This window comes from Stegostoma tigrinum, chromosome 34 (genome assembly GCF_030684315.1).
Source record: "Stegostoma tigrinum isolate sSteTig4 chromosome 34, sSteTig4.hap1, whole genome shotgun sequence".
Taxonomy (NCBI): domain Eukaryota; kingdom Metazoa; phylum Chordata; class Chondrichthyes; order Orectolobiformes; family Stegostomatidae; genus Stegostoma; species Stegostoma tigrinum.
In genome coordinates this window covers 7582248-7599370 of record NC_081387.1, presented here as the reverse complement: position 1 = coordinate 7599370, position 17123 = coordinate 7582248, and the positions used below count along the sequence as shown (strand labels likewise).

General features: G+C 38.3%; 1 protein-coding gene across 1 annotated transcript; it reads left to right on the top strand.

Annotated features, from left to right (window-relative positions):
* Nucleotides 1–3991: 3991 nt before the first annotated feature.
* On the top strand, nucleotides 3992–15672 carry LOC132206227 (probable G-protein coupled receptor 139). Its single transcript, XM_059639599.1, has 2 exons — nucleotides 3992–4085; nucleotides 14762–15672. Exons 1-2 carry the CDS (start codon nucleotides 3992–3994, stop codon nucleotides 15670–15672), a joined length of 1005 nt encoding a protein of 334 aa, XP_059495582.1.
* The last annotated feature ends 1451 nt before the right edge of the window (nucleotides 15673–17123 follow it).

Below are 17123 nucleotides of genomic sequence, written 5' to 3'. Positions count from 1 at the left end.
GGAATACAACATCTACTCATACACCATCTCCCTCACCTACATCCAGGACCCTAAACAGTCCTTGCAAGTGAGACAGAGCTTCACTTGCATCTCTTCCAACCTAGTCTACTGCATCTGGTGCTACCAGTGTGGTCTTCTGTACATTGGTGAGAGAAAATGTCAACTCGATGATCATTTCACTGAGGATCTTCACCTGGTTCATAACAGCGAGACTAACATCCTTGTTTCCAGTCATTGCAACTCTTCCTCCCTACTCGTCCTCCAACATGGCAGTGCTTGGCCACCTCCAGTGTCACAGCAGTTCAAAACCTAAATTTGAGGAACAACACCTTCACTTCCCCCTGGACACAATAAAGCTTGGAGGACTCAACATTGAGTTCTTTAATTTCATGTAACCTTTCCATCCTTTCCCTGGCTTCCGTTACAAACCCACCTCCTAACTTCCATTCCACTTACTGGCCTTTTCTTCCGGCTACTGGCATGGAGAATGCCAGGAGACGGAGAGAGTTCTTCAAGAAAGTAAACCTTTGTTTGCAAGCAAAGGCAGTGACAATCAGAAAGTGGTTCTCTGATCACGCCCGACCCTCGGGGTTTGTCATGTTATATACTTTTTTCAGTTGCTCTGTTCCTCTAAGGTTATCAGCATGGCCAATTATGTCATCTCAGGTCATTTCTCTAAAAGCATGCAATAAACCAATTGTGTTAGTCTGTGCTATCTCTCTGAAGCTATTCATCTTCTGAATCATGTCTGCCACAATGGTCTTCTACCCTTCCCCTAGCCTATTTCACTATATCATTGTGGCCTTCAACAATCACTTAATTTAACTACATTATGCCACCATTATATGAATAGCTATGATTACATGATCACATGATTTAACTATCTTTCTAGTTATATTATGCCACCATTATTTTAACTTTTGAAACTATATGGCTAACAATTGATATTACACAGCTACACAACTTAATTGATGCCACCTGCTGGCCTGTGCCCGGCCTGGTGTTTAATCTAGGCTATCAGAACACTTGTCTTTTCCTGCCCTTTGATCTACTCTAACCTGGCATCTAGCTGCTACTGCCTTTTGATCAATGCTATCTGAGCACTTAACTGCTACTGCCCTGTGATCTGTACTAGCCTAGCACCTAGTTGCTACTGTCTTTTGATCAATACTAACATACTGGTGTGTCACTTTATTTCTCATATATTCATGCTGGTATGCTAGCAATTGCTGATCTATTGACCCATTTGACATTCTGGTATGTTATTTTATGCTAACCAGTTGCTGGCCTGTTGGCCTATTTGATATTCTGGCATGTTACTTTATTTTCCATACTACCAACTGGATTCAACTATCCTATCGACAAACCAGTGTCTATCACCACCATTCCTCTACCCCAGACAACCTCCAACTTTATCTGCAGATTCCCTATCCCCACATCCAGTCCTGAAGAATGGTAATACCTGTAACATTGACTTCTCCTTTCCTCCAGATGCTGCCTGACTTGCTGTGTTCTTCCATTCTCCATTTTTAAAAAACCTGTAGGGTGATTGTTTTATTGGCATGGTATTCCCTACGGCAACGTCATGCATTATTTTATTCGTCCTCCCCATTTTATTTCCACATATGTGGTCATAGTGCTGTAGCAAGTATTTCAATTCCTTCTCTGTTCCTAGATCAAATAGCTCATTGCCCTATCCCAATCCTTGAGGATTTCTGCATTATTCTATTTATTCTGAGGCACACAAAAATCCAACATGTATGGATTTGATTCTTCACCCTGACTGGCAGCAACTAATACCTGTTTCTTCAATTCCCTTTCCCCTTTGTGGTAAGTTTTCTGGAAGTTCACATGACATACCCCATTTATTTCCTACCCCCACCCCCAATCTGGCATCTTTACCACAGAATTCATCTATTTTAATTCCTTAAGAATTTGACTGCAGGCAATAAGTCTTCTGTTGAACCGATCTCCAACCAGTTCTAACAACATCAGTACTTTATCCCTACAGGCAGTCGTGTGAATTTGATATTTCTTATCTTCTTCTTGCTTCATTATGACCTGCACCACCTTAAAATGTTGTCTCACTAATTCAACTACTCTGTCTAATCTTTTTCTCACTTCTAGAAGTAGTCCAAGTGCAAGATCTCTTATTTCAGACCTATCAACTTTTCCTGAATTAATTTTATAGGCCTCTTACTTCGTGTCTGCATATCAATTTGAATGGAGTAAACTCACTAGTCATTTGTAGCATCTCTAACAGCAAATAATATAAATGGGATACATCTGTGTCATCCGAGAAATAAACCCTCAGAATTGTCATTGGTGTCTGATGGTACCTTTCCAATGCTTGCTGGCATTCAGCATAACACGCACTTGATTTAAAATCATTAATGCATAAAGTACGCATAACCTCCTTAAATGGTTTGTCAGTAAAGTTGGAACATTAATCTGATTGAATCTTTCTGGGTAGTCTATAATGTAAATAAAGCAAACAACTCCAAAAAAGTTTTATTGCCTTGATATTTCATAGTAGACTCCAAAAATGTGATATACATGTACATTACAGTTAATGCAGTTTTAGTTTTAGGAAAACAACCTACATATTTGATTATAACCCGCATAAAAGGTTCTTTAAAAGTGGTATGTGGCATGAAAGGCGCTGGTTTTATTGTGCATATAGCTTTCCTACCATCTGACACATATGACAGGTATGGAAAAATTCAACCATTTCTTTATATAATCCGGGTCAATAGAAATGCTTCTGTATCTTAACCTGGGTTTTCCTCACTACTAGGTGCCAACCTACAGGTAAATCATACGCTACCAGCAATATTTCCTTCCTGTATTCTACCAGAAACAAAATCTGGTGAACTTGTGTTCATTTCTCATCGGCACTGCCTTGCCAAGTTCTTAATTTCCAGAGGTAACGGTCGATTGTGCGTTACGGGTGTCCCTTCCTTTTGAAGACTCGTATAGGTGCTCTTGTTCAGCTTTGCATAGTTGTGGCCTGCTGCAATGTGTGTGTCGGCATCCCAACACTATTTAAACGAGCCATTAACTCGGATACAGACCACAACAGGAAGACACAACACGACCAAACTCAGTAATCACCCTATTGTACTTCAAGGGCATTTCAGAGATGAACACAAGGCTACACGGGCCCATAGGTATCAGTATAGCCTACACACCAACAGCCACCCTATGACAGCAACTAATGAATGTAAAGGATCCCATACTCAAGGGCAGCAACATCGATGTATTACACAAAAAGAAGAAACTTCCCTTTGGGCTCAATAATGTCCTCAGGATGAATGGAAAACTTTTGAAACTCACTTAAGTACAAGGCGAAAACGACACTGATCTCATTTGGTAACTGTAGCGTGTGAATGACAATATCATCACTGCAGAGTCAGAAGACGATTTTGATGCACTGTTTAACATGCGCAGTAACGATGCAGAAGGACTTTTCTCAAAGATTCACAAATTTTCATCAAGCGATCCCAGTTCATGATCTTTGGGGAAATCTGCCACGAAGGGGAAGATTTCCTTCTCAATACAAAGATACAACTTAGCATCCAATCTCCAAGCACAGCTGTCACACACCGAAGGTTGAGAGTCTTTGGCAACTGCAACATTTGTGCTGCCTCTTAATTATAAGGCCTACATCCTTTTGGCTCTTCTCTATGCTCTTTTACATGAAATTTACATAGATGCCACCTCAGGACTCTTGAGAGGTAACATCAACACTCTGACATTTCGATTCTGCACATGAGTTTTGAAGACTGGCAAACCAGCTTCATTCTCGTTTAAGTAGCTGTTAGCATTATCATTTACGCCATGATATGTGAAAGCAACTCCACCAGTGGGGCCGTCTGCTTAGGTTACCTGAGTTCTGACAGACAAAATAAATCTTCTTTCCCCAACGAAACTCAAAAAGAACGGTTTCAAATGGCTTTATTTTCAAGACATGCAACAGAGATGTTTATGCATGGGAGACATTCGTCTTGGGACATGTATACGAAGAGAAGCATTTCCTCAAGAACAACAGATGAAAGGAGGAAATACTGAGAAGGAACTAGATGGTAAAAAAAAGAAGCCAATGATCTCAAGGTCAGGGACAACTTGTACTTCCCAGAAACACTGAGCAAATATGTAGTCAAAGATGTTTTAGTATCACTCTCATCAGTCACGTCCAAACGCAGCAAATCTATGACGAGGAACACAGTACTTACTAAGTGGACAATCGTACTTATTAACGAGTGATTGCTTTTGATTCTAATATCTCCAATCTCTTGTCCTTCCTTCATAATTTTTATTTACATGTGTTACTTGTGATGATATTGTCATTCTAACAGGTTATTTTGTCCTTTTTTTGAAGAGAAGTTGTATAGGCAGAGGTGCCAAAGACTCTAAGGATGAACACCTTAAAAATGGATGGCAAGTGGCCAGTTCTCCCAGTTAAGTTTTTTTTAGTTTTTCTTTAGCTGTAGCAGTCATAAGATGTTGAGTACAAGATGTGCTGCAAACTTCGGTAAAAGACACCTGATAGACTTTCTCTGAACTCTCTCTCTCTGGATGTTGCTCCCTCCTGCCTGGAAGAATTTATCTATATTGCCAAGGGGTGTGTTTATGGGATGTTACTGTATGAGAACAGTCAATTAGTTAAGTTGCTGTATCAGGTTGGTTAAGTTTTTCAATAGTGATGTCACTCGAAATTCCATTTTCTTCTGTTGGTTTTTCAACTGCAGTGTTTAAAAAAAAGTTGTTTTGCTTAAAACAGAGTAATATTACTAGTTGCATCAGATCTGGAACATCTATTTCACATCTAACTTTAATGTCAGAAAAACGTTACTTTCTAGGCTACCTTCTTAAAATATCTCAGGGGTTCTGACCTTGTCCATGACATACTGAATAAACATTATGGCACCTTTCATTCTTATTTCTTTAGATAATCAGCAATTCATAAATTTAAGTAATCAACTCAATTGATTTTAGTTCCATCTGACTTCATTTTAAAACCGATTTTTTAAAAAATGCTTATTTTCTGTAATTTATTTTCGAATTTTCTGTATTTTAGTTTTTAACTCAACGTCACCTTTGATATGTCAAGGTCGATATTTTGTAATCATACGATGTAGTCAGTCCATTTCTAAATGTAATTTCCTCCTTTCATTTGAATGAATGTTAAGCAGAACACGTACCCAATTTTTTATAACCGAAATAGGCCAAACAAATCGAACATAAACTGTCAAGAATGCACGTTTGAAGATTTGCTAATATTAGTTGCAAAGTGGATAATTCTTCTGCACCACATCTTCAGACAGAAATGAAATTGACTGCAATGCCTGGAGCAATTATTTTATTTCTTTATTTGCAGGATCACACCTCCATCTACAGTCCATTTGAAATGTTTAGTCCCACACTGTTATGCAATCTCATTCTCCATTTTGGCTATGAGAAGAACATTGCTAGAATTTGTGTATTTGTTCTGACTATTGGCACATATCAGAGCAGTTTCATCCTCAGCCATAACACGCATCCTGTTTATTATGAACGTCAATACATGACCGTACATTTCTCTAAGTGTGTTGTTTCTCTATTTGTAACTTGTGAAATCAATTATCTATAAGCTTTTAAAAAATTGTAATACAAACTCATGTCAAAAAAATTGAATGTCACTCATACATCAAATGACTGCACGTATTTCATCAACTTCCCTTCCATTAGTCTGTTATTCCACGCAGCATAATTCTTTGTTTTTTCAGACATTGTAATGTTTCATTTCAAAGTTATGTTCAACATAACACCTTAGGATCTTTCTTTTTATAGACAATTTGTTTTCAGCTAATTCTATTCGTTGATGGGTAGAAACAATTCTGACATCAAGGAAGCTGTTTGTTCAATGAACTGAAATTAATATCCATAATTGTACGTTGCTTCTGCCGGTGCGTGAGGTTTATGTTAGGTATAAATAATACCAGATTTTGAAAGAGGATGATCTCGAGTACAATCAACGAAAGAACGACCTTTCTGTCAGAAGATGGAACAATCCATAATCATACAAATAGAAAAAATTTACTACCCTATTCTTGCAGTATTTGGAATTCCTGGTAAGCCGTCTAGAATCATTTGATATCCCTCATTAACCCTGTTTAACAGTGTAACCCTTCTTGTCGTGTTTGACGTTTTTTCTTCTTCCAAGTAAACACGATTAGTTTTATTCTCGTAAGAGTAATAGAGTACATTTAGCAAATGGCAGATGACGTACCAAAATGCTATGTGTTGTCGGGATGTGCAAACTGAAATGTTTCAGTGCAAGTTGAGCTTGGGAGTAGGCAGGTGAACTAACAATTTTAATTCTGTTTCACTCTGCGCAGATGTTTACTGAACTGTGTGTGTAATTAATCGCTTCCAAAGCAGAACAAAAAAGTTTACAGTGTGGGGAGTGCAGGTGTGGGCGGAAATCTGAACTAAACAGTTTCGGTTGATTTTCTTTCATGTTATAAGCATGTAATTAATATGGTAAAACTGGTTCTCAAATGTTATTGACTCAAATATAGGTCAGTTTTACAAGTACCAATTCATACCTGACCAAAGCAATCTTGTCGCAGTTTTACCCACTTTGTGGGTTCCAAGGCAGATGTGAAGCTGTTGGTTCATCCCTAATCCAGCATCATGTCAAATTGTCCACTGCTATTCAATAGATTTCAGCCAAACCAAGCTGGTGGATTGCTATTATTTTCCCAGCTGACGATATCGGAGGCATCTGAAGCTGATCTATCTTCTCTCTCCTCAATATTATCCTTTGCAGCACGCGAAGAACCAAATTACAACTCTGCATCATGGTTGCAAATTCTCCTTCGTTGTGCTTCTTCTGAAACTAGAGGATATTAACACCAGCTGCAATCATTAGTAGAAGTTACAACTAGTTGGCTGACATGCGTTTACCATCTGCAGCCGATGAATGGAGTTAGGTAGTCTGTTTATGTGTAGTTCATTACACAGCAGGGTTCAACATAAGAGACGTGTAGCACATTGCGTGGCCAGATGGAGAAAATTCGATTTAGTCTCGGTCATTCCCCTCGGCATCTGCAAAAAGCTCAGCAAAACTTTGAATGCCTCAACATTACAGAAGGGAGCCTTGGGCCGGGGCGTCGAAAGGCGACTGTAAAATGTTACCTTGCTCTCCTAGCTCCATCAAAAAAAAATATGCTACGGGGTGGCATTTCCCCTTTCGAACAAACTAACATCATCCAAATTCAAATGCTGGAAATGAAAGGTTTTCCCAGTAGCAGGCGACTATTCATGTCAATTGCAGGTAGTGTCCTCTTCAAATATATTTCTGAACTGTCTTTTGGGATTGCAGATTTATCATTTTGGCATAATTCCAAGTATCTCTTGATTCTTTTTTTACTTAGCCATTCTCCTCAAAGTTAATCCCTGAACAACTCACTTTCCAGCTTTTGGTTAATCATTTCCTGTATTTATCTAAACACTTCATTATTTGCTTAACACTGTGGTTGCCTTTCCATTAAACATTCACTGCACAGGTCACCTCTCTCAACGACAGGCTTTCAACTTCTCATCTAATTTTAGCCAACACTCATTCTGTTTATTTTCCTTCTGCTTTTGGAATTTTTCTTCTCGATAGAACTCTTAAATTCCAATGTATGAATATGAAATCAAAGTGATGGTTTGAAAGAGATGAGGACTTGTGCTGCACAACCTATTCCCCTGCTCAGTTTTGTGACGTAATATTGAATAAATATTTCTTTAGCAGTACATGGAAACACTTGTTTCCATTTACTTATATGTTGCACTACTTGCCTAGTTTCGGTGCCACCAAAATATTTCTATTTTGCTTATGTATTTAGTGAACAAGAATCTGTCAGTTCGAGTCATTCGAGCCCTAGAGCAAGGAGACAGGGCCTGCAAAACACACTGGCCCATGCCGAACAAAATATCCACCCACATTTAACCCCATTTCAGTGCACTTGGCTCATATCTTTCTAAACTTATCCTAACTATGTAACCGTCAAAATGCCTTTTAAATGTTATTGATGTACCTGCCTCAAATTCCACTGATAGCTCATTATATTGGCATTAGACATGGTATAAATAAATGTTGCCCATTGAACCTGGTTTGTATTTGCCTGATAGGTTGCACGCACAGGTTAGGTTTACAGTGTGTGTTGGTGTTCCTATTTTGATCTTGTTCGAAGTATCATTGTTTGCCAATGGGAATTGTTCCCTCTGTTCCAAGTTCATGCTTTATCACAGAGCAGAGGACTTGAAGAAAATAATATGTAAGCACTGTGTATTAGAGTTTATGTGGATTATTGAAGCAGAAGGCAGCTTCCTCCTAAGATGATAGAATGAATACAAGTCAAGAATCCTCAGACGTCAAAGTGCCCGTGCATTAGAACACAGTGGAGGCCTGTTATTCAAACATGTTAGGCTCAGAAATTCTTTACAATTCAGTAGGATTGCAAACAATGACAAAACCTTTGAGAGCTGAGGAATGACCTCTGGAGTGCATGGATGCACGATGGACAGGTTATAAACGGATCAGAAGGAAATTTCATTTGCTTATCCGTTCAGATGAAAACAAAAAGAGAAAGCATGAAAAAGCTATGCCTTTTGGCATTGATGTGTCTCTACAACCAACCACAAAGCAACTTGCAGTATTGATTATGCAGAATTATCAAAGGTAGAGATAATTGGCTAGGTTTTCGTGATATCATTTAACAAAAGTATAAAATTCTACATTAAAAATTGTCACGTTTTTAATTTAACCTTCAAGTATAGGTTACTGCATAAGTAAAATCTCCATTGAGGCTGACTAGTACATTCACATTTAGATCATCAAGAGAGATTTCCTTCTGAGGAATGTTTCAAAAAGATTTGCACCACTCAGAAAACATCATTGTAAATTTACATGACCATTTAAACTAAAAGAGAATATCAAATGAAAAACATCAAAATGAAATCATTTACATCAACCGTGTTACTCAAGTGGGAGCGAGCTGCAACAGTGCCAGGCCACTGACCGTACACATTTTTTTCTCTCCCTGTACTGACTAAGAGTATATGTCCTTTTTTTTAGTCTCAGGCTGTGAGGGGCCAGTAATGGAAGACATTACTGCACAGCGTTAGGAGCCTCTGTTGCTGGAACAATCTGAACCACTGTGCTGATGGCAAAGCTGTGGAATAGAGCCTGGCTGCATATGAAACTCGCTGGAAGATGCACCAAGAGATAATGGGAACTGCAGATGCTGGGGAATCCAAGATAACAAAATGTGGAGCTGGAAGAACACAGCAGGCCAAGCAGCATCTTAGGAGCACAGAAGCTGACGTTTCGGGCCTAGACCCTTCATCCGAAAAGGGTCTAGCCAGAAACGTCAGCTTTAGTGCTCCTAGGAAGATGCACAAAGTCGGCTCAGCATCGAGTGTCACGCTATCCTTTTCTCCTCCCACCTTTCCTCATTAGGAACACTGACTTAATTACAAGCGGGGCATCACATTCCCACCCTGACCAGGCTTGGGTTCTTTGGCTTTGTAAAAAATGTGATAAATTGTAGGTTTTTAAAAAAATTTCTTCATGTGATGGATATCTGTGTCACATAATTTATTGCTGATCGGTAGTCTTCTTCGAGAAATTGTTGGTGATCTGCCTTCTTGAAACAGCACTATAAAAATGGAGGTCATTACCTCCCCAACACCAATGGTGGTGGAATACATAATTTTGATACAAAACAATGAAAAAAAATCTCATTTTGCTTTTTATTTTGATAATGAGTTGCTTTTGCGGTTTGGAGAGATCCTTGTCGTTCTTGGTGCCCTCATTTATTTTTTGCAGTTCTCAGTCCAGATGTCAGTGGTTGTGGGTTTAGAAGACGCTATCTACAGAGTTCTGGAACATTTCAACAGTACATCTTGTGAATAGTGTAGTCTGCAGCTACAAGCATTGGTGATGGAAGGAGCAAATAGTTATTGGCATATTGCTCCTCTAGTATGTTGCTTTCAACCAGAATATTTTTATTTCCCTTGAATGTTGTTTATAGCAATTATACCACATTTTTGAAATTGACACTGGTAGATGATGGGTAGATCTTGGTGATTAGCGTGGCGATTTAACCACTGCATGAGTCCTAGTTTGTCTCCTGCTTCCACTTACACAGCTCGTTTTGTTGGCATTTGTGTGGCACAAACGTTACATACAGTTATCATCCCAAACCCAGGTACTATCTGAAGAAGGGTCTCAACCTGAAACATCAAGGCTCCTGCTCCTCTGATGCTGCTTGGCCCACTGCATTCATCCAACTTCACACCGTATTACCCAGATGTTGCTTTTTTGTTTTGGAAATAAACAATTTGGTATCTGACGAGACAAAAATGGTGCTGGAAATTGCTCAATCATCAGCTAACATCCCATTTTTGACATTATGATGGAGGAATTTTCATAGAAAAAGTAAGTGTGAAGGTTTGGCCAATGGTACTAACTTGATCTTAACCTTCTGAAGTGTTCTATAGCTTGGAAGATTGACCTGCATCAAGCACAATCACCCGCTGGTAACCCAGGCATAATTATAACCAGTGATGAGTTCCTAACACCTTTTGATATTCCCCACCATAGCTTTTCAATGAGTGTAGGTTTACGATGATTCATCAGTTCCATACTCGGAGGTTTGTCGCCTTATTGTCAAGGATATCCATTTGAACTCACCTCAGAAATTCTGCTTCTCTGTTTATGAAAAAGTGGTAATCATGATGTCAAGATCGCAGTGGCCTTCGCGTTCATAATATATCGTTAGTGAGCTTTTGGGTTAAGTACTCCATGATATCTTTTCTTCATTTATTCAAGAAAGGCACGTGAGCAAAGAAATGGCTGGTCACAACACTCTTGCTTGTGATGACTTCCTCAAAAGCTTGTACAATTTCATGTGATGTATTTTCTGTTCACAAACTTCTCATCAGGCCTCCAGTTTTACATGATAGAGGACAGCATAGTATTGACAACAGGTGGGATATCAGCACATATCTGCCTCCTACAATCTTGTCTCATTCAGAAGACTATCTCCTCCACCTTCAACAGCTCTTAATGCAAGGCTGACATGCATGCCCCCACACTTGTGCGGCTTCCACAGATTCAGTTTGAATGTAGCCAGTGCGATTATCTGTTTTAGTATTGGTTACAAATAAGGTAGTTATGCTGTATAGTTTGATCATGTTACCTCCTCGAAATATATCAGAAATGGGCTTTTGTATATTATCGCCGCTGCTAATGATGACATCTGAGCAGTGCTTAGAATGAAGAACTCTTTCTACTCAAGACAAGACAACAAATCAACCCTCAGCCCCCAAATAAACCTGGCCTATGTACTTTCAAGCAGGAGCCATGAACTCCTGTGACATCACTATGGTCTTTTTCCAAGGTTGACAGCTGAAAACTAAATTTTCTGTTGAGAACTTGCAGATTCAAGAGCTCCTTCTATAGCATGTTTATTGTTGACTGACATTCATGACTATGCCACTCCCTCCATTCAGTTTTCATCCTACAAGTTCTTTTGTTCATTGAAAACAAGAATGAAACTTGAATTGTAATGTCACTCTCCACTTGCTGCCCAATATCTCGAAACCGTGTCCTTTGCAGTGCAAAATTTATGTCACCTCTGCTGAGAGTGGTCCTTCAGAAGTGTACACCTCGAGCTTAGTTTATTGCAAGATGTCATTGAGCATTTCATGGCAATTATGTTATGTTAGTCTGGTTGCTGGAACGTATTACTTCCAGGCTGCTTTTGTGTTATCGTTATTTCTATTCCTCCAGCTTGCAAATCGATCACATTCAGCTCTCATTGACAGTGAGAAGGAGTTCTCTAACGACATCTCTCAGAATTGTGATACTATTGTGCCTTTGGTGCACTTTGCTACAGATAATGCCTCATGCCCTGGATATCTCTCTCTCGTTTTAAACCTGTGTAGCTATTAGACGTGTTCCACGCAAGTTGTCTATCAGATACGAGCAGTTACAAACAATTTACCTTCCTTATTGATGGGGTAATTAAGTTCTTATGATGCTTCCATTTCAGACACACTACAATATCTGTGTTCTGTAATTTATTTCTCATGCCTGCAACTGAATGGATCATCCAGAAGTGTATCTTACTGCAAGACAAAGTTCTAAAATTCATCAGATCAAACATCTGTTTATCAATTATTAGGACCAGACCATACCCTCTCAAAATATTTTAAGAAGTCCCAGGCCCACTGTGTTCATCCAGTTTCACACCATGTTATCCCAACTATTTTATTCCTTATTTTAAAAGTAGGTGTGAAGTGCATGTTCTAGATGTGATGTGACTTGTGGGACAATTTGATGTTTATCAAAACATCATTCATTTAAACACTATTGTTGAAATGCAAACCAAGGAAAGATGAATTTGGAATAAGTTACTTATTGGAAAGCTTAACTGAATAATGAATACAGAACCTATTACTAATTAACTGTTCAATATAATAGTTGCGCATAAACACAGGCCTTGACAAAAAAGTTAAACTTGGACACACATTCTAACATGCAATTCTTCAATAGAGCAGGGGAAAACAAAAACAAAGAAAATTTTAGAGAAAAGAGCAAGACGGCACCATTCACTGAAATGCCAACTGTTCTGAGGCCTCCAACAGCTTCTGACTGCTCAAGGGAAAAAAAATGAAAAGCCTTTCGGTGGGAGCTGGTCAATCTAGTCAAGTTACTTTAATTTTTCCAAATTTAAAAGAAAATGTTGTGAAGGCTCCACGCGTTGTTTAGCAAAACCATCTTCAGCAGTTCGTTTTGAACCACTGCCTTTTCAACTTCTCTTGAACAAAGGACAAGATGAACTTTGAAAGTGACTGTTACATCACAAATTTCCTGTTGAGCAGACAATATGTTACCACTTTCTTTTAAGTACAATTTTTTGTATTTTGTATTGGAAAATAAGTCAAGTTTTGCGGTGTCTGCCCATTCCTCAGTATTACAGAAAACAACATTTCTTTTCGCGATATTTCAAGAGGATTATGAAAAATAAAATGATGCAAGTGTATTACCCGATTCCGTTTGGTCTCTATAGAGACTGAACCCTGCAATTGTTTTGCATGTTATTGGCATTATTCACATGCGATGTTTCATTACGGGGATGTAAGTTGGCATGCCGAGATTATTCTGTCCTCTGCATTACTTAGAAATTATTTACAATCACTTTGCAATTTTTATTTTCTGTGCATTGTGCAGTTTGAAACTAGTTTGTAGTCTTTACATTGAACAGCAAGTACAAATTATCTTCTGTTGTTTAACATAAAATTAATATAGTAATGACTTCTGGTTAAATCTCGACCACAGTCACGTCAACCAGAAATTTAACATAACAAGGTGCAGACTGAATGAATACAGCAGGCCAAGCAGCAGCAAAGGAGCAGGAAAGCTGACTTGAGGCCTGGACATTTCTTCAAAAATTTCTGAAGTGTCCAGACCAGAAACGTCAGCTTTCCTGCTCCTCTGATGCTGCTTGGCCTGCTGTGTTTATCCAGCTCTATACCTTGTTATCTCAGATTCTCCAGCATCAGCAGTTCCCTACTATCTCTGAACCAGAAATTTCACTTCATTTAACACCTTTGTAAACTTTTCTAAGAGCAAACATGTTTGTATTTGAGACACGTTCAGAGAATTTCTCAACTAGATTATTCTGCTCGTGGAGACATTTTCTTATGATTAGATATTGAGTACATTCCTCTTTTTTTCAATTTTAGAATAATAAGAGAAGCCTTTATTAAAACATTGAAAAACCTTCGGTGGCTTGGTAACTTTGATGCATGGAGCTCTTTCTATTTGTTGCATACTCTAGGTAAAGAGGATATAATTGATAAATAAGTGTTAAGTGTTTACGGAAACAATTTTCTCTCTGAGAATGCATAAGCAGTGGAATTCTATGTCTCAAAATGCAGACCAGGTTGTGCTATCAAGTATGTGCAACGACAGTACAGCTTTGCTTTCTTTAAGTCAACAAGTTAACCACAGTTTCAGGATAATCAGGAAAGTGGAATCAAGGATATCAGGCCATCCAATGTCACAAATTGATGACTGAAATACCTCCTTTTGTTTTCAATCTTACATTCCTTATAACAATTGGAACAAAGGTGATCATATCTGATTTGAGGTTAATATATAAATTTTACTCCCATTTGGGCAAGTTGTTGAAATATTCTTCCATTTTTGCGTCCCTGCTTTGATAACTGCATGCCTTTAATTCATGGTATCCACAAACCTAGGCATTATGTTTCAAAATCTGCTTTAATGGTGCTCAACCTTAAATTCAGACAAATATGGCTGCATTGAAAACCCTTGTGGAATACCTCGTGAAATATGTTTCCATGTCAGTCAAAGCAAAGGTTAGAGATTTGTATTTCACTTTCCTCAAGCGGATTTTTTTTTAACCAACAATCTATCACAAGAGAAAACATTAACTAATCGGATATAAGGAACAAAACCAAATATGGCCCATATTTGAATGCTTGTCCTTTCGTTTTATATTAGACTGAAAATGTTTAAGATGACCTGTCAATTCAATCTTGTATTGCAAGCAACACCATTGCTTTCGTAGTTCGAAGACGTGTTAATATAAACGAAAATAACTGAACATATTTTTTCTTACAAAAGAAATGCAAACCAAACATCCCATAATTGTAAAGTGTGTTCTTGATGTCGGTTCTTCAATCTTTTCAGCCAATCTGTTAACAATTGTGGTTCTGTCACGAGGTCGTTGTGAGCTCTCAAACTGCATCACTCGATACCTGATCGCAATGGCAGCAGCGGATTTATCTGTCTTGATATTCGAAGTACTGCTCTACGAGATTAAAGATGCTTATTTTCCGTATTCCTTTCTCAACTACACCCCCGTTTGTTCTCTTAATCTGGCTCTACTTTTTGCTTCTGTTGATTGTTCTGTCTGGTTAACTGTGGCAATCACTTTCGATCGATTTGTGGCCATTTGTTGTCAGAAACTACGAAGAAGCTACTGCAACACTAAAACTGCCTCTGTGACCATAGGCTTTGTCTGTACCCTGAGTGTCTTGGAAAGTATTCCAATCTACTTTGTCTACGAGCCTCGAGAAATTATTGACAATCTCCCGTGGTCATGCTATGTAAAAGCAAGCTTCTATGCTTTACCCGTGTGGAGCGCATTTTTGTGGCTGGAATCTGTTTTAACCCCATTTGCACCATTTCTTTTGATTTTACTCTTCAACATACTGACTATAAGATGCATTCTGCAGGCTAATAGATTGCGAAAGAGACTGCGAGGAAACAACGACAGTGAAAACGACGGTGATACAGAAAAGGAAAACCGCAGAAAATCAATATTTTTGTTGTTAGCCGTCTCTGGCAGTTTCATACTTCTGTGGTCTGTAACATTTATATCAAACATATGTGTACAATTCACCGATGCAACATTTTTAGAAGCAAATTACAATGACTTTTTTACCATTCTCGAACAAACTGGATATATCCTTCGGACACTGAGTTGCTGCACAAACACATTCATTTATGCAATTTCACAGAGGAAATTCAGAGAGGAATTTAAGAGTATAATTAAGCCTCCTTTTGAGTCTAACAGTGCGTTGAGTTTCACTATTTAGATAACTTTTTAAATTTAAATGACTTATTAATGGAATAGTGAAATGAAACGTTTAGAAAAATGCACGCCCATTGGACAAGTTATTTTCGCTTTGTGAAAGGGTATTACAAAATGAAATTTGTTAGGCAATTGTTAATTGTTTCAAATCTATGTTATGCTGTCATTCAACATTAAAAAGAAGACGACTCCAATTGCATTACTCAAACATTAGAACAACCTATTTTAAATGGAAATCACACACATGTAACACCCACAGAATTGTATGCTCTTAAAGCCAATAGGCGGGAATCATTTAGTTAGTCCAACACGAGATATCCGCCTGGTTTGACGAATGAAATCTATAAAATAGATTGAATGTTTGTGAACATTCATACTTGAAGGTCTATTTTCATGTCGATATTAGCAACTGACAGGACAATTGCATATATTCACGAGCTTAAACGTTTTATTTTGACTACTATATATCTCATTCGAGGAATCAGGGAATTGGCTTTCGGTATTTAGTGCCACAGTGTTTCCACCATTCATTAAAATCACGCGTGATCGTTGACATAATTTTCTTCTGTTTCTGCCCAGATGCCAGCATAGCAATTGTTGAGCAATTCTACATATGTTACAATGTTTCATCATTTAAAGATTGTTTGAGGATGGAATTTACAAACTCATGTGAAGCTGTGTGTAAGTAATAACGTTCCCTGTCTAGGATAATATTTTTAACTTTTTTCCACTCTACAACTGATAGTTTTACAATGGACCAGTTAATGTAGCTACTTTCTGTCTGTCTGTACCATACGTTTTCGTAATAATTTGGATTTTCTTACACAAGCTTCGTTCAGGATTCCAAGTGCTCAGAAAGACAAGTGAAGCTTATGCGAAAATCTTTCATAATTTAAGATTTGCTGTTTGGCCAGTTTTCTCCAGTACTTTTACTGGACTACTTTCAAAGCAATAAAAAAGTGTATGCAATCCAGAATTGAATGCAACCTCGAAGGTGCAGTCTAAGCAATTTATGCCTGAAATCGCTGAAGTTAAATTAACAAGACCATGAAGGGCAGCAATTTTTTTCTTGAAGCAACTAGAATAAATTCAGTTAGCCCCTATTAAGCTTTGATTTGCCCGTGGTATCTGGACCGATAACAAACAAGAAATGCTGAGGAACACAGCTAGTCAGGCAGCATCCATGGAGAAGGCGCAGGCTACAGTTTGGAGTTTCGGCGACTCTTCTTCAGGACTCCATGGATACTTCCTGACCCTCCGTCATCTCCGTTGATTTTCCTCTAATTGAAATGAATTAGTGGCAGCGAGTTTTGTTAGACTCTATCAGCTGATCAGCAAAGTATGTCGTATAATGTGTCACAATGAGCAATCCTCTGATGGGAAGAGAATTACTATGAGCTTGGGATCTATGGAGATAATGGGACAAATTATATTTACGTTGTTTGCCGTCCAACA

Coding starts and splice junctions, on each gene's coding strand:
- LOC132206227 (XM_059639599.1), top strand. CDS start 3,992: ATGGGAGACATTCGTCTTGGGACATGTATACGAAGAGAAGCATTTCCT. Junction 4,086..14,761: donor TACTGAGAAGGAACTAGATG/GTAAAAAAAAGA, acceptor CAATCTTTTCAG/CCAATCTGTTAACAATTGTG.